Source organism: Seriola dumerili, unplaced genomic scaffold (genome assembly GCF_002260705.1).
Source record: "Seriola dumerili isolate Sdu_G_001 unplaced genomic scaffold, Sdu_1.0 BDQW01000550.1, whole genome shotgun sequence".
NCBI lineage: Eukaryota > Metazoa > Chordata > Actinopteri > Carangiformes > Carangidae > Seriola > Seriola dumerili.
The window spans coordinates 673,553-697,767 of record NW_019174805.1 but is presented as its reverse complement, the minus strand read 5'-3'; the positions used below and the strand labels follow the sequence as shown (position 1 = coordinate 697,767).

The 24,215-nt window shown below is 42.0% G+C and overlaps 1 protein-coding gene across 2 annotated transcripts in view; it reads right to left on the bottom strand.

Annotated features, from left to right (window-relative positions):
• The window catches only part of pot1 (protection of telomeres 1), a 59,489-nt gene that overhangs the window by 668 nt on the left and 34,606 nt on the right, over nucleotides 1-24,215 (bottom strand). For both annotated transcript variants that reach the window (XM_022764594.1, XM_022764595.1), the window contains exons 11-18: nucleotides 6,105-6,289; nucleotides 5,680-5,792; nucleotides 4,138-4,164; nucleotides 2,875-3,031; nucleotides 2,184-2,392; nucleotides 1,966-2,101; nucleotides 740-822; nucleotides 138-232 (exon numbers count right to left, since the gene is read on the bottom strand). In XM_022764594.1, coding sequence (XP_022620315.1) covers nucleotides 138-232; nucleotides 740-822; nucleotides 1,966-2,101; nucleotides 2,184-2,392; nucleotides 2,875-3,031; nucleotides 4,138-4,164; nucleotides 5,680-5,792; nucleotides 6,105-6,289 — 1,005 coding nt within the window. The remainder of the gene's footprint in view (nucleotides 1-137; nucleotides 233-739; nucleotides 823-1,965; nucleotides 2,102-2,183; nucleotides 2,393-2,874; nucleotides 3,032-4,137; nucleotides 4,165-5,679; nucleotides 5,793-6,104; nucleotides 6,290-24,215) is intronic.

Here is a 24,215-nt window from a genome sequence, read left to right as displayed (position 1 = left end):
TGCAGTTCTGTGAACAAACTACACTAAAATGCTCTCATCACACATTTCAGTAAAAGTTCAGACACAGCGTTGTTTTTCTCCTTCCTCCTGGATCTGATCCAGAGCGATCGGGACGTTAAACGTGACGTAAAACTCACTGCGTCTCTCCACAGGAAGACGTGCAGCGTGTCGGTGGCGTCGCGCAGCTCGAGCTTCATCAGCAGGACGAACTGCAGCAGCTGAACGCCGAGAGCTGCGGAGCAGAGGAGCAGAGACATTAACACCCCTGTGATTTATTTCAGAGGGAAAAGCTGCGGCTGGAACAGACCTGAGACCAGCCAGGTGACGTTCAAGGAACTTTTACAAGCTGCTGAATCAGGACAAAAAAGGGGGAAAGGACACAAACATAAACTGGGAGAGAGTAATGTTGGCGTCCTGCAGATATGAGCAGAGGTTTAATGTTAGAAAAGCATGGCTGCCTGTTTTTATTATTGATTCATACCACAAAGCTCAGCACAATTTCCCATGAGTCTTCAAATGTTTTGATTCGAGTCCAAAATGTTCAGTTCAAAATGATATAAAACTGAGAAAATCTGCAAATCCTCAAATTAAAATAACTGCAACCAGAGAACAGGCACAAGTTTTGACTTTGACTTCATCTGACAGAAAAAGAAAGTGTTTTCTACAATAACTGAACAGAGAAGGAGCTGAAGTCACAACACTCACATATCACTGTCAGTCTCAGACCGAACCGTCTCACCTTCTGCGATCATCCTCTCATCGATCACCTCGACTCCCTCAGTGCTCGGCTCCCTCACTGCAGCGTCAGAGCAACGTTTACATCTAAAACAAAGACAGGAAGTCATAAAGAGAATCCACAGATCCACATCTCTGGCTCACAGCAGGGCCTTTTAATTTGAAATATAACCAACTGTATCTCGCCATCATCCCCACAGATGGAGCAATGAGACTCCACAGCTCAGTTTATGGCTTCATAAGAAGGAGATCTTCTCTTTGTGATTTCATAAACTTCAGGTCTCCAAGGTCAGGGATGAACTCTAAACCTTTACTTTGAAGCAGAGACGTTACCGCCGACCTCTATAGAGAATCAACAATGAACGTTCAAACTCAAATCTGAACGTTTGTTCTGCACATGATCCTCAGTCGGCTCCAGACCGTCGCTCAGAGAGAGACAGATGAATCAGTTTAAACCAACACATGAGACGTTTAAAACGCCTGGACGCAGATAAATAAATGTACATTCAGGCAGTTCGTATTTTCGTTTTAAACCGAAAAAACGCCATAAAAGTGAACATCAGCTTGATCATGGAGTTCAATATTAACTGATTTAGTAAAAGGTTGAACAAGGGAAAGAATCACAGTCTATTTCCACATATAAATGAATCAGGCTATTAATTCAGGCTACGCAAGTAAATAATATATCACACACTTTTAGATAAAATATTTTCTATATATAATATAGTCTTAATACAAAGCAGAAACAAGATCTTTATCTGTCTGTGCTTGCATGATGTTACTTTATAGAACGGCCATTACATCCTCTTGGCTTTTATTTTGTAATATTGACCTTTACTTCCGTGACCATTATTTTTTTTGTTTGTTTTTGGTTTAAAACGAAACAATCGATCATTTTCTTGGTTTTCACCTGTTTTTTTGTTTTTAATTAAAACGAAAAAACGAACCTGCTACGTAGACGGACTCAGATAACGAAATTAAAAGTGAAAACTGTGAGAGCTGATCTTTCCTCATCCTGACTCAGTCGACTTTGATCTTTCAGTTGCCTGATTCTCTGAGACTCCTTCACGTTAAAGGTCCCAGTGTATCAGCCACAAATCAGCCAATACAAGCCTCAGTATCTGTGTAATCAGCTGATCAGTACATGCACCACAACATTACTCTTTAAATCAATTCAAAGGGATTTTCATCATAAATCTTTGTTGGTTTTGTTAGAAGCTGGTCTCTGACCCGTAGTATCTCCTCCTGCCCCTGAACAGGAAAGGTGCAGACAGGTCGAGCAGAGCCAGGTGACCTCCCGACGGCCTCACGGGGACGATGTTCTGGTAGCCGGCCGTTAGTCGACACGTTTCCTCCAGAGTCGAACCTGCAAAACCCCAGAAGCTCCGTCACCAGGTGTCTGGTTTGAGGATAAAAAAGCCTGATGATCAGCTGATGAAGATTCTCACCCATGAGGAAGAGGAGCTCTTTGGTTTTACCCTCGGCCAGGAGCTCGGAGGACAAGTGGACGGTCAGAGATCGGTCCGCGGATCCCGGGGCGTCTCCGGGGGCGTCAACCTTCCCGGAGAGCAACCACGGCGGAGGACTGCAGGGTCCGGAGTCGCTGTTCGCCTCAGAGAACAGACCTGAGACCAGTTCATCATCTGGAACATCCAGCCTGAGATCAGAGCATCCAGTCAGAGGGAAAACACACATTTTATTATATTTGACAACTCGACAACAATCCTTATCTCTGCTGCTCCCTATACGAGCCGATGTTTACAGATGAGTGTGAAGGGGAGAGAGGAGGAAAAGTAAATAAGCACAAATGTAATAATTCATTTGTCTCCTGTTGTGCCACAGTCGAATCTGTGTTTGTTTACTCTCGAACTGAGCCGGCTGCAGTTTGATGAACATGTTTGTAAATGATTAGTTTCTGTAAACTGCACTCGATAAAACAAAAGCTTTACATTTCTACATCACAAAGACGTTCGGTTGAATCATATTTAACTTCAGGCGTTTAATTCAAAACAAGCGACAGAAGAAAACTAGAAAACACCAGATTGGACATTTCCTCTGTGTGTGTGTGTGTGTGTGTGTGTGTGTGTGTGTGTGTGTGTGTGTGTGTGTGTGTGTGTGTGTGTGTGTGTGTGTGCCTACATGGATGAGCACTTGCTGCAGTAGAGTTTCAGAGCCTGGTGGAGTGCGTGGGGCTCGTAGGATCTCAGCTGGACCCGGACGTGGTGAACTCGACCTGGACCGGACCGCTTCACCTTGGACAGCGTCACCGGCTGCAAGTCGTGACTGCAGCTTCTCTCTGAGAAAAAAAAACACAGGATAAACACAAGCAGAGTGACTTTCATCAACCTCCAAAGCTTTAAAATGCTGTGGAGAACAGTCTGTCGCGTCGCAGCATCTGTTACGCTGCGAATACCGGACACGCCACGACCTGGAGCACTGACCATCATTTAGAAGGAACTTCAGCAGCAGGTTCAACACGCTCAGGAGAACTTTTCCTTGTCTACAAAGCTGGTTATCAACTGGCTCAGTTAACCCCGGATTCACCAATCCGGCTACGAGCGAAAGACTTTTCAATTATAATCAACCTCGTCAGAAACATGAATAATGAGTATTTTGGCTCCTTTGTCTGATGATGAACAAACTGTCATGAACACGTGAAGCAGATGAAAGAGTAAAAGTTAAAGCTGCAGATGAAGAGAGAGGTCAGTCCGACTGAAGTGTTCAAAGAAATATTTCACAGCGTAAAACCATCAAAGGGTTTAGTTTTTATTTCTAGTTCTGGTCACAGAGTCTCCTCCTCTGATCCTCTGAAGTTGCGCCGGAAGTTCAGCGTCAGTTACCATGGCGATTTACCCCGGCAGCAAGTGAACCACCGTCGCAGGACTGGAAAACCCAGAGTTAAACCCCGAAGTTACCTTGATAACCTCAGATCCTGCTTCAGAGTGCAGACCTCTGAACAGTATGAAGGACAGATGTTTACCAGTCCATCAACCTCTGGAAAGATTTAGACTCTGGTCTGCACAATTTACAGCGAACGGCCTAAAATCATAGAACAATACTGGTAGAATTAAACGCCATGTTTGGGTTCCGTATCTACTGTTGCTCTGTTATTGGACGCTCCGTCTTTTACCAAATTCTTTGAATATTTCTGACTTTCTCAGACTTTATCAGACTCCATGACTTTGACCCACTTTGCAGGATTTTCCTAGAAATCCAGAATCACTGAGAAACAAGAGAAAGCACAGAAATAGAAATGGTAGAAGTGCAGTTTACTATCAGTCGATTGATCCACACAGACCGTTGAGTCTTTAAATTTATGTCAAACTGAGGGAAACAGACAATGAGTGACATTTTGTTTGCTGAACGTGACCCGTTGATTGGCTGCAGTGTTGTGTTTCGTACCTGTGCAGCACTTCACGGTTTCAGCACCTGAAAGAGACAAAGAGACAGAGCCGGTAAACAAACTGAGGACCGCTGAGCTGCTGCAGAAAACACAAAGTCATCTGATGCGATCTGAGCGTTTTTATTAGAAAGACTTAAAACAAGCAAACAGACTCTGCTGCTGCTCCAGCTCACATATCCCTCAGCGACTGTGCAGAGTCATCACATTCGCTGTAAACATCCTCCTGCTACTGAGCAGACATAAATCCACAGATTTACAGCTGGTAAAAGATGCTGAAAGTTTGGTTTAACTGAAATAAAATTGATCAGTTCTCTTGTTACAAATGTTTTTTTAAACTGAGGATGTAGGAAAATTCACAGCAGATCAAAATATATAAATACTGTGCGAACAAGAACCTTTCACAGGCGGAGAACAAATACGGAAATAAATTAAGTTTTAAAACTGGACCTGAGATACACAGTATGTTCTGTATAATAATTGTATCAATGAATTCAAGATGATGTTTTCTCCTCGTCTTTCTTCACCTGCTTTAAACTGATTTACTGCCAAACTGTTTGTTAATGTAGTAGTACATTAAAAAAGAAGAAGTTTTGTGCTTTTATTGCAAAGAAACTGTGTCTCAAATGTTCAGTCCACTCAAGAGTTACACAACAGACCTCAGGCCTGCAGGTCTGAACACAGACACAACCCTTTCTAATGTGTCTGTCTGTCCGCAAACTCTTTATCTTATCCCCAGTGAAGCGTGGGCTTTTAGAAGGAACTGCTAGCGGAGGCAGCTCCCTGCAACATCCATCCATCCATCCATCATCCATCCATCCATCATCCATCCATCTTAGTCACACAATGGAAATATTTTTGTTTTCAGCAGCCATGCTAGCAGCTGTGCGAGGCTCTACACACATAGTGGCGTTTTGGGCTAAATGCTAATTGTCAGCACGATAAAATGCTCACAGTGCTAGTGCAACATGCTAATACTAAGCAAGCGGCTAACATGAACAGCATGAAGGGAGAGAAAACATCTGCTGTCACTAGCTTTAGCGCTCAAACCTGAGAGTCTACAGTCATGCTAGCAGCAGGGAGAGATTTCTGCTTCATCAGAGCTGTTTTACAGCAGTATTTTTAGATTTTAGAAGAGAGGAGATTTCATGGATGAGGATTAAATGGTTGGTTTGGCAAATGAGCTTCTGGTTAACTGCCACACACCTGTTAAAGAGCAGCACACGTCTCCCATGCCACAGTGAGTATGTAGGCACAGTGATGCTGTGAGCTAAGTCAGAATGCTAATGTGTTTAGCAGGTATAATGCTTATTTACTCCACCACTTGTTTAACATGTTAGCATGCTAATATTCAATATACATAGCACTATGACAAAGTAGAGCTAGAAGCTGATGAGAGTGTTATTAGTTCTGGACTAAATGGCTGAGCCGCCTCTGGAGTCTCCTTTAATCAGCTGATCAGAGTTGATGCGGGAGCAGCGTCTAGTGGTCGTGAGAGGAACTGCAGCTGCTGATCGGTCAGGACACCAGAGAGTTTAACTTACAGAGCTGTTTCACCTTGGTCGACTCTGGCGGCGTGCTCCAGACCTCCAACAACTCCGAGTCGCTGAAATCGGAGAGTCTGTCCTCGTGATCCTCTGAGAAGGCCTGAAGGGTTCTACAGACACATGAACAGGAAGACGCTTTTACATCACCACCACATACAAACAGAAATACAGTGAATAGTTCCAGTGAGCCGAATCGCATACTGCTATTCTCGTTCATTCAAACATCTACATATAAAAACAGAGAGAGGGACGTGTCGGCGAGGGTTGATCTTAAACCTGGATTAAATCCTGAATTTGATGCTTCACCGCAGTTTTAAATCTTCTTCCAAACTTTTGTTTTCCTCCAAAAGTTCCTCGTTAAAGTTTTCCACAATGTCTTTATTTTTAGCCTCAGTATTTTTGTCCCTCATCTCCTGCTGTACCTCTTCAGCTCCTGCACGTCGGGGCTCGTTTCTGGAAGAACCCGGATCCCCCTGCCGTACGCCGTCCCACCGTGCAGGTGAAAAGCCAGGTGATCCACCTCCTCTGATTGGCTGCTGGTGAGGCCGGGCACCTTACTGGATCCTGGTATCGCTCGCAGGTTGTAGATCCTCAGGAAGGCTCCAGGCTGAAGGAACAATTACAAAAACAAAACACAAAAAACATTAATTAAAGATCAGAAATTATTATTTAAATATTAGAAACAACAACTTTTCATCCCTGTCAGGACAAAGCTCTTGACAATTGTCTCTCAGCTGCCGTCCAAGGTGACAGCAGTCATCAGCAACAATTTGGGGGTTCAGCTTCCCGCTCAGAAATACTGACATGTCCGACATTAATCGCAGGTTGAACCTCTAACCTTGCGATTAATGGAGCACCTGCTCTCCCTCCTGAGCCACAGCCGCCTCCACAATCAGACACAACAGATGAATGTTTCCAGTGAGGAAGCTGCTGCAAAGGAATGGTAAAAATTCACGACACATTAAAAAATAGAAATGTCCAGAATCTGTCCTGCAGAGGCACAGAAGACAAGGTCAAAACAGCAGCAGAAACTTGTGTCATTTGTCTTTAAAACCTTGTTTAAACCTGCAGCAGCAGAACAAGCCATAAAAACAACATCCGACATTTGCCTTAAATGTCTCCTCATTTCTCTGTTTGTGTCCCTCTCATGTAAGTAGCAAGGAAAGGATGCAAGGAAAGGATGCAAGGAAAGGATGTGAGGAGAGAGGAATCGAAGAAAGAAGTTTTATGGAATTGAGACGTCAGATTTTGATGGCGATGGCACAGCTGGATCAGTCGGTCTGCAGATGTTAAGAGCTTGTTATGCCTTGTAGTTTGTATTTGAGAGGACAATCTGATGTACTGTGGAAATAATAATGTTTATATTGTGAAAAGAACCTTCACATCAGTTTGTGTTACTGTTCAGACAAAGCGTTAATTATTTTGTAAATTATATGCATCAGCAAATATTATTGATATTCTACTAAAGGGGTGTGTCAGACTTGCAGAGGATGGTGCCCAGCTTCCACACAGTGATCTGTGCAGGTGTTCCTATTTTTCTGGTCAGTCAGTGTAGACTTCAGCAGGTTTTAATCAATCAGCAGATGGCGATGTTGCACCAGACTTACAGTCAGAGCGGTGACAATGCTTCAGACGCTGCTCAAAGGACTCGGTTTTGGAGGGTTTGTCATTTTTGTTTTTCCTCTCCGTCACGACGAGTCTGCTCCGACACAAATCTGTCCTCACTTTCATCAGCTAACACTTCACTGGTCGAGTGTCAGACGGATTCACTCTGTTCAGAAATTCCACTGAAGCCTTTACACAGGGATGGTTCAGTCGATATGAGGCCTGGACATACACATATATATGACCTTTAATTGTATTATAGCTGGAGAGCAGGAGAACGTCTCAGAGAGTGAATCCTCTATAAGCTGTGGCTTCTTTAAAATCCATTTTCTCCATTTACTGAGTGAAGTTTGAGTCAGTGTCAGGGTGGATTAACAGCTGATCTCCTGAGGCCTCTCCTCCTCTGAAGGTCCACAGGAAGAGTGGAGAGATTAACTGGGAGGACTGGAGAGCTGCCACCACTTCCACAGAAGCATTTCATTATAACTGGATTCATCCTTTTATCTAGAATGATTTCCACACAACTGGAGGTTGCTTTGAAACTGACACATGGGAGAAAGCTCTGGCGTTTTCATTTATGTGAATTCAAGAACTGAAAAAAAAAAAAGAAATTCACTTGGTTTTACTGTCCCTCTGTCGCTGTATCAAGATCTGAGGACGCGAAGAATCAGGTTAAGAAAAAGTGAAAGATTAAACCCACGAAAAGACTTCAAGAAAAGAGAGATGACAGATTATTTACAAAAAGAATGAATTTGTCCTGACACTGTCTCAACTCCCAATGAATGATAATGTTCCTCTGTAACTGTTGGACGTATAAATAAGTAACTGCTAGACGACAGGTTTGACTCATCTACTTAAAAGGTGAGAATATCTAAATGTTGTGTTTATAACTTGTTTCTAACTGCACATTGATTTTTAAAACACTTATTGTGGGTTATTTTGAAAGGAATTGACTAACAACCATTGTCCTTCAGATATAAAGACTTAGTCGTCTTAGTCTCAGTGAGATTGGACTGAACACAAAGTGAATTTTACATGGGCTCAGAAGTCAGACTTTATTCACTCTTGGTGGCGAACCTCTGCATGAGTTGAAAATGTTTAAGCTCAAGAGACGAATCACACTAAAGCCAAAGCATGTTTCAACTAGAATCACCGCCTGATGGTTGTACGCCTTCGCCAACCAGCAGGAAATATGGTCACAGTCTCTCCTTCCTGAGTTACAGCACTGAATAATGACCAGAGGTGTTTTTGCAGAACATTATGATGTCACAGTGACGTTAACCTTTAATCATTTGATACAAAATATCATCACTTAATGTTTATCCTGATACACATTTGGGTTAAACTGAGTCATAATCAGTGTCTGAATTAGTGAGTTATGGCCAAACAACATGTTTTGTGAAGTCACTGTGACCTTGACCATTGACCTTTCACCACCAAAATCTCATCGCTCCATCCTTGAGTCCAAGTGAATGTTTGTGCCAAACTTTAAGAAATTCAAACTCAAGGCGTTACTGAGATATCGCGTTCACGGGAATGTGACGGACGGACGTCAAACATAATGCCTCAGGCCCTGGCTGTCGCCGGCGTGGAGGCATGAAAAGGAGAGAAAATGAAGAAAGATTAAATTCTTGATACATTCAGCCTCAGATTGCCCTCCATCCCTTGGCCAACCATCTTCTACTAGACATGAATCATCTATCATCACTTGGGGGAATGTACCTGCTTTTATTGTTGCAGAACACTGAATCCCGTCAAAGGACCGGAGGATTTTCTAACGCAAAATCTAAAAATAATCTGACTAGTAACCTCATTATATTCTTTTAAATGAAAATCAGCTTCCATTAAGTTGAATTCAATGCATCAAGGCCACAAGAAGAACTCTCCTCTTTTTCTTTGGGTGTATGTTTTCGATTTAGTTCTCTCCATCTTCCGCAGCGCTTCCCAAGTACATAGAAACTCTATATTTGAATATGAATTATAATTAAGATCATATAAATCCCACTGAGGCACGGAGCAAACAATGAGTCCAAACAGACAGTATTTTTGTTTGTAGAATCATAGACTCTGCCCGGGTTTCATTTCGTCTCCGGAGACCTGGATGTTTAGCAGATTGAGACAGAGGAAAACAACGGTAAGTACTCGCGAGTCTAGCTGTGTTTTCTCAGAGCTACGTGAGAGAGTTTAGCCGAGTTTACTACCGTTTGTGTTTGGAAGCAGGTGTAAAGAGAAATTAGAGAGTGACTAATGCTGGAAGATTGGGAGAAAACACCAGAGGACACACGGCAGGGCGAATAAAGGTGGTACCATGTGGCGTTGGCTCTGATCCGGCCCGGTCCAGCTTATTGTCTGTATTCACATATTAAATTCTCCGTAGCAGCTCCGAGAGGCCAGGTGTGTTTATAATGAGCCGACATTCAGCTGAGAGAAGCAGCACTAAGTTTAGACCAGAACATGACTCATCTGACCAGAGGACCAAGGTCACGCTGCGTCCAAAAGAGTCGCCGACTGAGGACGACTTTGCAGATGAAGTAGTCGGAGCTGCAGGTCGTACAACAACTTCTTATAGTGACAAAACTTTTATGTTTTCATTTGAATTTGCTCTTTTGTCTCTTGATTTGCATAAAACTGCTTCAAAGACGATTCAACACAATCTCCCTTTGTTTTTTTAGTAAATGGACATGATATGAGACAAAATGGACTCCCAGGTGTCCCTATAGAGACACTAATCGATTCCCAGGTGTCCATGTAAATGTTTTGGCTTGTGGTCTTCATCAAGTCATGACCCTGATTTTGGGTTGCTTGTTTTGACCTTTTCAAAACTGTTTCCTGCCTCCATTCACCAAGAAAGTTGGCGAAGTTGGTGCCAGCAATCCCTGTTGTGCTTCTGGACAATAACAGACTCTCAGGTGTCAATAACGGACTCCCAGGAGTCCACAGAGAGAGGACAGAAAGAAATTATTTTCCTAGTTTGGTGTGGAAGAACTTGTCTTGCCTGCACAGAGCCCTGACTTCAACTCCATCCAACACCTTTGGGATTTAGTGGAACGCAGACTGTGAGCCAGAGCTTATCACCCAGCATCAGAGTTGGACCTCACTCATGCTCTTTTGGCTTAATGGGGGAAAAATACCTGCAGCCAGAGTCAACACAAGAGTGGAGGCTGTTATTGTTTGCCTGCTTTCAGACCAATGAATCACTGCTCACATCGCACATTTATTCTGTGACTCTGTGATGAATAAGTCTGATGTTTGGTCCTGGGCTCACTGACGACCATTTGTACAGGGTGGAGAAACAATCAACCAATCAGACGTTTGTGTCTTTCAACATAGCTAGTATGTAGAGACACAAGTCATTCTTTTAAAGTTATGTTCCAGCAAAGACATGGCACATTACAGACTCAAGTTGTGACATTTATCTCTGTAGGCTACGAGCTGGGTGTGGCACAAATTGCGACCTTTTTCAGAAAGACAAGAACAATGTGAATCCTCACGTTACACTAGAAAGGTCCAGAAGAACACATCATCTACTCACCCTTTCCTCAGTTGTCAACCGCAGTCTGGTAAAAGTCCAAGCACAACTTTTAAAGCCAATACGCCCATGTTTCAAACTTTTCAGCGCTTGTTCCTCCATTGGTCTCTAAACAGTGTATGCAGAGTTGTTGTTTTACTGTTATCAATCAACTGCCAAATTAGTCCAAAAGATAGCGACGATGACATGAGAAAAAATGAATAGCCTGTTCATTGCAGTGCTGTAAACATACATACACATACAGCCATATTCCTGCTACAAGACAGTTAAAAAAATACTCAAGAATAGTTTCCATAGACATAATGATTTATTTTCGAATCTAAAAAACGGCCCCAAGCAGAATCCCAGCGCCGTTCAGCCATGAATTTAAAAAGAGTTTTGTAGAATCTATATTTCTCAAAGTAAGGTCGAGAAAAATGATTGTTTTGGTATCTCAGGTTTTGTACCAGCAGTGGTATTAATTTAAAACACCAAGCCCGACATCATGAGGTGTTAGCCTGTTGTGTCTCCTCTGAACCATTAGTACGAGTTTCAGTATCAACACCCAGGTCTGGTTGTGATGTGATATACTGGATTTAAATGAGTGTACCTGGACTCCAGCAGGTTAATACTGCTGTCTTGTTTTCTTTCTTTCTTCTTCATATTTTAGTCCATGAGCTACGTATACTTTTCACTGCTGGTGACAATGTTTATAAAGCTCACTCAGTGTGTCCTTAAATGCATCAGCAGGAGGCTAGAAAAGTTGTTATTCAGTCAGTCAGTCAGTCAGTCAGTCAGTCAGTCTTATCTCTGGTTCAGAACGGCAGCGAGAGGACACACCACATCCTCCCCTGTACTGGCCTCCCTTCACTGGTTACCAGTCAAGGGGAGAACTGATTTCAAAGCACTGCATGGACTGGAACCGGATTACATCTCTGAACAGCTCATCCCACCTCCACACCCCTGAGATCTGCTGACCAATCACTGCTCTCCATTCCACGCTCCCAGTTAAAATCCAAAAGGTGATGGAGCATTTTCCGCTGTTGTGGAATAGTTTGCCACTCACCATTACATCTTCCCCTCCATTGATATTTTTAAAACCTGCCTAAAGACTCATCTCTTTTCTTTGGCCTTGTGTCATCATGAAAACACGACTCACCACAATCCACCTTTCTGCTTTTGGATTTTATTGGTTTTCTGTGCAATGTCGTTGTGTTACGACTGTTTATGCTTTTCTTAATTAATTTATGTCTGTGTTTTTATTTGATAGCAATCATCAATCAATTAATCCCATCATTTAATCTCTCTGTAAAGCTCTTTGGTCGACGTTTGTTGCATTTAAATCGGCTCTATGAATAAATTGACTTAACTTAAACACACAGGATGTCACTTCTGCCGCTAGCGGCCTCAATCAAAACAAGAGCAAAAGACGGCGTTTTCATATTTAAAATCAGTGTTTCACCAATGCTATTAACATTTACTCAGCTTTTTTCCTCTGATAACTTCAGATTCAGACGCATGGTGACTAAAATCCGTCATCTGGTTAAAATACAAAACGAACAAGCTGGAAAAAGCGTATCTTTAAAAAATGAAGCTTAAAACTGGATAAAAAGTCAATGCTGACCCTTCGGGCAGACAACCACAACGCCAACACATGCAGAAAAGGGATGTGATGTCATTGAAAAGGCGACCAAATGAAATTCATCATTACCATAATTAAAATCATGCAGAAGTGGAAAGTTACAGACTATAAAACTCACAAAGAATATTTATTTATCATCAATAACTAACTATTAGCACTTGTTTGTCATTTGTAATTGCAGGTGAGTGGAAGCCTGAATTTAGCCTTATTTTACATAAATGCTACAGATTTACAAAACATATAAAAACAGGGACTACACTACAGAATGGTGTTTGTAATATCAAGGGAATCATTTTCTCAATTTCCCGTGTGAGGTTACAACAATTTAAAGTTTTCATTAGACCAAGATTACCTGAGAATATTTCCTTTTCAAGGACATAAAAGCTCAGGAGAAAAGTGGAAATCACCTCATGGATCCATCATTACTACAACAGTTGGCATAGCAACTAACAGTAGGAGAATCGGTGATATTGTTAGCTTTGTGGTTGGCTTTCATTCAGCTTCAACCAAACTTATAGTATAAAAGGCACATTATCATTATCAGCATGTGCACGAGGGGCGTTCAGGGGCTGAAGGACACGCTGGTCCACAACTCAGAGTGCGATCAGCCTCTATGACAGAAAATGGCTCCCTGCAGCTTCCCCTGCAAACACACCATTTTCTTTTTAAAGAGGTTGAGGGAGCAGAGTGGAGCAGCCTGTGGCGGCTTCTGTAAGTACTTGATCTGTATGAAAACTAAACTCTCTACCGTCCACCCACGGCCCGTCAGCCGAGACGACGCTGCCGCTGTCTCGTGGTATTAGTGCTGCTCGGCTGCTCAGTAAAAAGAGATTCCTTAAAATTCTTAAGATTGCTTTGGGCTTCCACGGCTTCTCGTCGAGCCGAGGCTCAATAAAGCAGCCAAAACATTTGTGCCCTCGCTGAGAAGAAGAAACATTCATTTCACACTTGCGTCTTTAAGGAGCAGCAGGAAATGGACTTTAAAAAGCAGACAGACACGGCCCGAGTCGACAGCAGGGCTCTTTATGCTGGAAAATCAACTTGATGGGGAGGAGAGGATGTGCCCGACTGAAATACACTTAATGCCTCGACTGCACTCAGACATTAAATAAAACAATCAAGGACAGGACACAGAGACTGTTTTCATTATTCAATTATCAGTTAATGCTTTTACAATTCACCAATCACTTCTAGAGTCCAAGAGATCCATTCATGTTATCATTATCAACATATTTTTTGAACAATAAGAGACAACAATTGTGAGAAAGGTCATCTAAAAAACAGTGTTTACATTACAGTCTCCCAGGAAACTGGTTAGAAAAGAAGGTGAATCAGGTACCAATGCATCTCTTCTCCTCATCAATGTAGCCTTTGCTGTGTGATGTAGTTTCATGGTTTGTTTTACCTGAAGCTTAATAAACCTAAATGTTATATCAAATAAAAATAAAGATGCTTTATATTTCAAGTGAGGTGGTGCCCCTCCATTTTAATCTGCTGTGTGAAACTCAGATTTACATAGTTTGTCCACCAGTGAGCACTGACAGGTTGATTTTTAACTGTAAAATGTACAATAACAATAAATAAACACTTAAAAATAAAATTTCTTGGCCTCAAAAAATCCAGTATCAGTCAAGCTCTAATCCCTAAATGTACATAATGATGAAATATTCCCCACAGGAGCTGAACTGGATTTCTTAAATGTGTTCTTTTTTTTTTTAATACCACCAAATATAAAACTCTTAAAAATTGTGAGAAATGTTGACAGCTCCTGCAGCTGAACAGCATCAACACAATGACAACCCAAATAACAAATCAAAACCGGCCGCTCCAGCATCAGTGTCAGGACCCTATTTCCAACAAACTCAGGGAGATATCAAAACCCAGCAAATTCCCTGATCACATTACTGCTCCCCAGAAGATGAACTCTTTGTTTTTTAATTCCTCGGTAAGGCCCTAAGAGTAGCCCCTGGTCACAGACTTAAAGACTGGAGAAGCAACAGGGTGAAATCAATGACGACGGCCACGGACAATCAAAAGGTGTCCCAGCAGCACCGTGTGGGGGGTTCGACAGTTTGACTCTCCAGATGTCTCGTCCTCGTTGGTTTAAAAGTTGAGCTTCTTAAATAAATGTTTGATCTTGGAACGTTAAAAGTTCGACTTTGGCACCAACATAAATGAGAAGTCCTAAAAACACTCATAAAAGCTCCAGAAACTAAACTGACCTTTTGATGAGATGAGCTTTGACGACAGCTTCGAGCACATCGTTAGTATGTTGTGTGTTACATCCATCACTTTGATACCGTGGCCGACCGTGACCGCGTATTGATTTTCCAAAGCACAACCAAAGTTTTTGTCAATCGATATGAGTTTTATGAAAAAGTCAGATGGTCATCACTGTTTTCTATAAAAGGCCTTTTATATTTAAGTCGCCTCCATATTTAACATCCTCAGTGAACAGCAGTACAGCACCACATTACAGGCAGGTTTTAAAAGTTCCTCATACCAGCTGGTACTAAACTGGGGATGACTGGTTTCCAGTATCATGGATCCTTGCCACAGCAAATGGAAATTAGAGACACTCACTCCTCTGAGAGACTTTTAAGATGGTTACTCACTGACATTTTCATTAATACTTGTGACAGCAGTAATTGGTGACGGGTGCTTTGCGTGACTGAACTGTCTTGTTACGATGTCGTAGATGTGTAGTTTGTTCTCAGAGCTCTTTGGGAAAAAAAAAAAAAAAGATCTTAATCTCAGAGACTTTCTGATTAAATAAAACCAGAAGACATCACTTCAATACTGAGACAATCTGTTTGCGTAGAGGGATTTACTATGATGTCTGTTTGTTCACCAATACACAATGTCACTTAACCGCTAGTTTATTTACTGTTCAGAGAGGTTCTGTGTTGTGTAGTTTTCTGGCTCCTTCATGAATAATTGAAGGAGGTTGAGGCGATCTGAGAGGACCGCCGTGAAGTCAGATTTCTGCCAGGGAAATCCAGACCCTCTCAACATTGAAAAATCTTCAACAGCTTGCTTTTATTATTCAAAATGGTGATCAGGCTTGAAGCATTTTATTCTACATGAACGTAACATTCGTTCTCCTGCTCCAAAGGTTGACAAAGAGCCAAAAGAACAGACTGACACAGGAAAATGGTGGAAAATAAAAGCTTTTTTAAAACATTTTTTAAACTTTGCTCCTCAGATTAGACATTACACCCACTCACACTCACACAGAGATAAATCTGTCCAAAGCTGTATCATCTAAATAAATGATCTGAACATGAAATGAAGACAGACGAGAGCCGTGTAATGAAGCGTCAGACTGAATGTGGATGTGAACTCTCAGTTGTTCGAGCGACGCTCTGCTGCCTTCTCCAGCGCCAGGAGAAGCAGCGTTTCTGTTGCGGTCTGTGGTTTTTTCGTTGGGGGTGGGGCGATACGAAGTCTCATTTTCTCTCATAGCTGTGCTCACTAAACAGGAAAGAGTGTGGGAGTAAAGAGTGAGCTGCGTTAGAGCGTGACCCCCCCCCCCCCCCCCCAAAAAAAAAAAAACATTCACTGACATGGAAATGTGCACTTGGTCGACCGTGAGTGCTAAAAATGAGATAATGAGCGGAAGCTGTCGGAGCCGAGGAGATCACAAGGACGATGTGAACAAAAACAATCAATGGCTCGAACTTTCTCCACAATGATTCAGGATGTGGCCATTAAATAAAAAACAAAACATCTAGTACTGAACTTAACGGCTGATCCAAACCTTCCATTCTGGACATGGACACGAAGCCCTGACAAGTGGTTGTTCATGTTTATATTATACTGGAGATACACAGTATCCAAAGAAAGATAATGGTTGATATGCACAGTTCAACTTTACTTTTACATTTCACATTTTCTCATTTGGCAGATGGTTTTATCCAAAGCAACTTACGAGTGAGGGACATCACTAAAGCTCCGGTGCTGCAGGAGACCTTGGTGTATGTGCTAAGTGCTACATCTATTCAGTGAGTGCCAGAAGAGATCAGGTGAAGAATTGCACAGAAAGTGCATAGCAAGTGCTCTTTGGGTATGTTACGGTGTTAGAGGAGTTCGGAGAGTAGGTGCGCTCGGGAGAGACGAGTCTTCAGGAGATTCTTGAAGACAGAGAGGGAACGCTCCTCGCTTTACTTTTGTCTGAGCATTAACACTTCAGATATTATTCTCAAACCTTTGGCTGAGGATCTCCACATTTTTATTTCTTATTTGGATGAAAACCAACCTTTGCCTGTTTGACTCTGCAGAATATAGATAAAGTTGGTGTTTTGAAGCAACGCCGCCATCACTGCGGCGGCAGGGTTGACTGCCTTCACACTAACAGTGGAAGCAGAGAGGTTTGGATTAATCACAGCTGACATTTACCCCCCCCCCCCCCCAAGAGATAAGAGTAGCCTGTGTGGCTGTAGAAGCTATCCCATCTCAAAGCACTAAAGTGGGAGACAATAATAAAATCAACGCACCGTTTCCTTCCGACCTCGATGGCGGAGGAATTAAACCTGAATGCATTACAGGCTTGTAACAAGAAGAAATACTTCTGTCCAATAAAAATATGAATCAGCAACAATGAGACTATAAAAAGGACCTAATGGAGATTTAATAAAGACAAATTGGTTTCAGGAAGCAGAGGCTGTGGATTGTGGGTTTTATTTTCCGTTTTATTTACAGAGGGAAGATCTAACCGTCTGTCAAAACCTTGTTAAAGCGTTTGGATTATAACCTTTATTTCAACAGGATCTGCTCGACCATATTTCCACATTTCCACTAAACTGTATGTGTTGTGTCAGAGACCAAACCTCTCAACACTAACTTCACATTTACTGCAGCCTGCGAGTGACTCAGTATGAAGCAGATTCACAGATATTCCTGAACACTGGGGCTGGGAGATAAGACAATCTCGATAATCAAATGTATCTGTTCTGCATTTGGGTCAAACCTCATCTGCACACTCGCTCTATTAGGCTACAGCAATGGGGTTATGTAGCCGACACGTGCGGAGGCAAAAAACAGGAGAATAAAAACAACACGTGTTTGGAAACATAAAATTGAGCGAATCTGAGGAGAGATAGACTTTGGCGAACGCTTATCACAAAACATCCGTGATTTAGAAATGGCTCAGATTTCAGCTGTAACAAACTATTGTTTGGTTTATTTAGGATTCCATCCCAAACTGAATATACCCCCCCCTAAGCTTCAATTAAAAGGAGGCCTGTGGAGTTCACTCATAAACAAACAAGTTTGTGTTTCCTTCCTCATTAAAAGTATTAAATGTACATATCGATAATTATAGTTTTTGCCATATCCCTCTGCCCCACAAGGATTCAGACTACAAGCAGAATCAGAAGGAAAAGGAAGTGTGGCGAGTGGAGAGGCAGGTAAACATCTGGGCCTCAGATTCTGCTGAGACAGATGGGAGGATTGCAAGAGGGAGAGCGGGGAAGATAAATGGAAAAATGAAGAATGGTAGAGTCAGGAAAAACTAAAACTGAGAGATGGACAAGTGGATGGGGAAAGACAGATAGAGTTAGAGAGACACAGTGCGGGGGCGAACACTGGCGAGAGGCTCTGAAGCTGGAAACAGGCGAGAGGAAGAAATGCACGAAAAGTGACGAGTTCATCAAAGTTTAAAGTTTAAGGGCGGATGTTGCTGAATTCAGAATTCATCTTACCAGCAGTGAAGCTAACACTGTTAAGTTGAGGATGGCACTGAAAAGGCTGTCAATGATTCATTGATTATCAATTAATTTCCAGTTCGACGGTCAGAAAATGTACTGTAGATGTCTGTATTATCCAGCCGAGCCTCTAGGTGTCACATCATACTGTTTCATAGATGATGCGTTCGCTGACTCCCCATAAGGGCCACACAGATTATAAAACACACACACACCAAGGAAGAAGTAAGTGGCCGTGTGGTTTTCCGAGCGCACGTTGGCAGTTGTGTTGATGAAAACTGCAGAATAATGTTGTAAAAATTCCATGGAGTTATTGTCTGGTGGTTGTCCTGTTTAACTTGCTTTATCTTGACTGTATTAAGGTTTAAAATTAAATATAACTGAGGGTGTGGTTGCTTTGAGTGACAGGCGGGTGAGCTGGCATGAACAGAAGTCTAGGCTTCACACACGCCCCACTTCTTTGCCCATTTTTGGATTGGCTGGGAGTTACGGGGCGGAGTCAGGCACTGCCAAGATGACAACGGTGGAGCAACTCATTCTGAGCTAAAAAAAAAGAAAAAACTCTCTTCAGAAACCTGTGGGTGACGTCACGGAGGCTACGTACATCTTTATTTACAGTCCACGATTCACGATTAGTACCGACTTAAGTCACAGAGCAGCAAGAAGCTGTTGTCAGGTAAAGAAAATGGGGTTTGTTTACATCATTCGATATCGAGCGCATGTGGCTACAGTAACTAAACTGAGCCAACGGGCAGAGTTTTAATATCTGACTTTTCCGCGGCATGCTGCAGGTTGTAGAAACGCGCTGAGTGACAACTGAAGGAGACCGTCAGATGTTGAAATGTATCAGCACACAAGAAAATGCCCTGCAGGGAGCAGAAGTCACGCACTTCATATGGGGCTTCAGCAAAGGCGAACAGGTTCACACGTGTGAAGTGGGTTCAGCTTTGTCATTAACATTGGGTCTACACAGTCTGCATGCCGAGATAAGGACATTTAGGTTAGGTTTTACTAGAAGATACAGCAGCTTATTTATGTGACTCAAATGAAACCATCGATACAAAAGTATCACGTACAAACAAGGAGATGCACAAATTGTATTCGTATGCATAGAGCCCTCGAGCGCAGTGTGGTATAATCTGCATGCTCTTCCTCTCCTCATACAGGCAGATTTATGTGTTTCTGCAGATGAAGGTAGAGTAGGAATGACAGACTGACAGCTGAATGTGACGTTTTGTTGTTTTGATTAAGTCGGCATAAGGTTTCTTCCTTTCTTAAACAAGTACCATTCAAATAAATGCTTTATCATCCGTGTGTGTGTGTGTGTTTTCACTAAAGGAATCAATGATGTAGGAGGCAACACACACACACACACACACACACACACAGACACACACACACACACACACACACACACACACACACACACCGACTGCCGCCCTTCTCCTTCTCCTCCTCCTCCACCTCGCACTCTTGTTCTCGGCTTCTCCTTTCATCATAATGGGCTCCTTTCTCTCCTAATGGCCTTCTTCTCACAGAAACGCCTCAGTTGATTTCACACAATATCACAGATGATTCAGCAGAGGAGCTCGGTAATTGGGGGAAGTATTCCTATTCAAACACTTCTTTGGTGAAAAGGCTCTCAGTGTGTGTCACACTGTTTGAGTGTGAGGTGAATTGACTGACGCTTGTCAAAAACAACTCCAATCAAAGTGACTTTTTTTTTTACCCACAATGCATCATTCTGGGCTTTTTTTAAGATAAGTGTTTTGAATTGATTCTTTTTCCCCCCATTTAGAGTTCAGTTTAGCACTGAAGTGACCGTGTCAGCCAAATGTGATCATATAGCTCTGACAACAAATCAGAGCCATTGTGAGAAGTTTGTTTCGTAAGGACTTAAAGGTCCCATATTATATAAAATGAGTGAGTCTATATTAATACTGTGAAAGTAGCAAAGCCTCAGTCCACAGAGAAATGCACACAGCCTGTATTCAGAAACTGAGCCGTAAAACCAGCCGTAGGGACTTCCTGTAACATTGTGATGTCACAACAAAGCAGTCACCGCTCTCAGCCATGCCCCAAAGCCCCGCCCTCCTCTCTTCTGATTGGGTACCATGATAATACGTTAATATGCTGAAATCTAATGTGTAACAACATAGCATTTAGCATGTTAGCTCTTTGGATAATAACACACAATACACATAGCATGTAAAAATGCTAATATTTAACAGCCTTCATAACATCGGTGTGTTCATTTTCAGATTCACGAAAACAAAAACTAAAGTCTCTGTAGTTCTATGTGTAACTAATGGATTCATAAAACTGGCATGTTTCAGTGTGAAGCTAAGGTGACACTGCCTTGTACTTCGGGGGAATGAAATACCTGGTAAGGTGACGGATTTCACCGATATGTTTTGGTCTGATACGATGGTTCCCAACCTTTTCTGTTTAGACACCTGAAAATGTTACATTATCCTGCATATCACAAGCAAATAGACTGGGAATCAGGGAAACTGTTTACTGTAGCACTGTAGACCCCAAAACACAAACTCACTCCTCCACAATTATCAGTTTACACAACATGAGCAAAGACATTTTATTTCCAAACTGCTCTGTGTTTAGGAGCAGCAACAGAATCTAAATTTAACCCGATCCTAATTTAATTTTTACACCTCAGCTGTGAGTTCTCACACATCTGACGGTGTCTTCATACAGAAAAAGACAATCTCTCACTAGCACCTCAGTCACATGGTGTTTTTTTTTTAAATCTCCTTTTATCAGGTTCTGTCTCTCTTTTGTTATCAATGTCTCAGTTCACACCAAGCTTATCGGGACGCAGATAAACGACTGTAAATACAGAGGTGTGATCAGTCCAACGAGACCAGATTCTGCCGCCGCAGTGTTTCCCACAGGCTCAGATGCAGTTGAGAGAGGGAGAGTGTGACCCAGGTGCAGTGAAGAAAAACAAAAGCAGAAGACTAAACGAGTCTGGATGAGAAAATGGTTGGGGACACACGGTCAACACAGGTTGTCTGTTCTTCAGCGAAAACTTGAGGTGAGAGTTTAACTGTCAGCCTTAATGTGTGTCAACAGCTGTATGCTAGCTAAGGTTAGCCTCAAGGCGTAGAAGGTTTACTGTTGTTTGGCAACACCGTCAGCTGTGAAAGTAATGATGTAAGGATAGTCATGACTAAATATCAAACCTGTTTGATGTTATTGGGGGCAGCTCTGATGATCCTGCGAGTAGTTCGGTAGATATAAGAGCGGATCTGCGAACGCCTCACACCTCCAGATAATCAGGGCCGAACATGGGTAACAACGAAGGTCCCAGACCAGATTTCTCAGAGGACTGAATTAGGGTTACATCAGCCCAAATTGTATGTATTGATTGTTTCTGATACCGAGCTAAAACAGTCGTCTCGATGGAGATCGTTTTGAAATGAGTGGGTGTACCTTCCCATTGCAGGTACTACACAAGATAACATGGAGACAAGGTAGGTGGATCTCGAATGTAAATAGACTTTACAGATAACTCTCCTCCAGCTCTGAGGCTTCAGGTCAAGCTCATGATATTTTTTCGGTCGGCCTGTAACATTTCACTGAGCAGCATTTAAACCAGTGACCTCCAGATGATCTCATTCAACACTTCAGACTCATTTCCTCGGCTGTTGTTTCAAGTTAAATAACGTGTTGAAGTGTATTTACAACGTTTAGATGTGGTTAAAGGTGGTTTGAGTAATGAACCGGCTCTGTCTGATTGTGAAGAGCTCTTTAACGCCTCCAGGGTCGAGTGCAGACGTGCGTCACGAGGACAGAAGTGGAGAGCTGTTCACGCCGTGAAAATACTATAACAGACCCTACTCCACGTTTAACCGACTCTATAACAACAACTGACAGACGATCGCTTCATACAATGATAATTAACACAATTAATGAGAAGAAATTAACTTCACTTCGGCAAATGATTGGTAAATGAAGCAAATACTAAACAGTCATTTTCTATCACCATTAAAAAGTGTAAATCCACTGATGAATTCTCCACAGGAAGAAGCAGCTCCCACTGTCTGTTCTGAACAACTTCAAAACATTAAACTCAGCTATTAATATAAGAAAAGAAAAACTTACATCTCACCAGCGTTTTTCTCTTTGACTCTTCGGTTTTGCTATTTATGAGACACAAATCATCCACTGTAGCTTTTTACGTTGAAGGTTGTTGTGACCCCTTGTTTTTCTGCGAACCTCTCAGATTTCCTCCTGTGGAGCGCTCGCCTGTTCCATCACTCATCAGAATTTTGTTACCAAATCAACAGCATTGCGTCAGTTCAGCAGACTTAAAAGAACCCTGCTGTGTATTTTCGGGTTCACTGAACTGTGCGTTCCAACGGGACCCTCATATTTGTGGTTATTCAATGAGCAATTGATCAATAAAGTGACTTGTCAAGCAAAACTATCAAGCATTCATTCTCTGCTTCCAGTTTTTCCAATGTGAAGATTTGCAGCTTTTCTCTGTCATATCATTTTAAACTGAATCTTTGGATTTTGAACTGTTGGTCGGACAAAACATGACACCTGAAGGCGTCACCGTGGATACATTGTGACAGGCTTTTTTCTCTATTTTCTGACATTTTAGAGACATAAAATGCAATTAATTAATCAATTCAAGAAAAACAGATTAGTAGAAGGTGAAAATAATCATTAGTTGCAGCCCTAAAATATATTTTACTACTCATTTAGTCCTTAGGTATCAAAATTTGGTATTGAATGACGAGGCATTTTTCAATGCTCGATAGTATCAAACCAATTTGGTTTGTCCATAAAAGTACCGAAGTTCGATACCCAGCTGCTGACTGCAACATACACTGCTACTGAGGCCTTAAGCTCACAGAGTTATGTAGCTCAGAGCATCTGGTAACTCTGCATTGAAAAAGACAAAGAGAAACATTTGAAAACTTGAACAGAAATTCTGCTGAGAGGCTGAGCTGAAGCGAAAAACACCAAATCTCCAGCTCACAAACATCCGTAAACGTCCGGGGCTGTTTTAAACATTCAGTGATGTTAAAATCAAGGTTACAATAAAAGTTCTTTAACAACAGAAAATAAGTCTGGCAGGAGCGTTGTGGCCCTCCAGTCAACACTGGCTTAACAGATGTATCAGAACAAAGTAAAGAAACAACTGAAAGGCACTGAAACTACTCAGAGGTCAATGCAAACTCATTTATCTTTAAACATATTCAGTCCTGTGTGTAAAGTCAAACAGTGGCTGAGGCTGTGTGGGATTAGCTCTGCAGCGGGAGGTCAGGAAATGTGGTTTCCATAGCTGTAATTCAGTCATTTCTCCTGTTACAGCAGAGTTATTTGTGATTATTACAGGATGGACGTCCTTGTAGGGAAAAACTGAAAAGGACAAATGAGCAACCGGTTTCCTGCCAGCTCTCCTCTGTGGGTACAGCTCCACAGGGCCACTCCATACTGATTACCAACACAGAAAAAAGAAAAGGACAAAAGACCCCGAGGTCTAAGACACCAAGGGTAACATTAAAAAAAGGACGTTTTGAGCTGTGAGAATTTTAGAAATAATTTTATTTCATTTGAATGAAGAAAGCTTTTGCACTGGAGGGGACATTTATAAAGACAGTTATTTGACAAACTGATGCTTGTAAGAGACTCATTCAATCATACTGCTCTTTTTCTAGTACTTAGAAAGAAGGAGTTGAGATTGGAAAAAAGTTCAGTATTGGAAACTTTGAAATCATCTAAAAAAAAAAAAAAAAAGAAAAGAAAAAAAAAGGAACCTACTTATGAGACTGACAATAATGTTGGGTTTGCATTGAACCAGGTGGAAGAGATGTTGGTCAAGTGTTGTTGTGGTCTGTTCAAGTAATAACAGGCACTAACAGGAAACAAAAGTTCTTTGTTGGGTTTGAACCCCAAACATCAGCACACTGTGCGTGAGGCGCTCAGCAATCACCAACACTGCTCTAATTGGACTTGGTGGCAATTGAGAGAGGGCGAACGTTTCCAGCTGTTCGAAGAGTTTGCTGAGCTGCAAGTGTTTGTCGTACTGTGAGTTGCT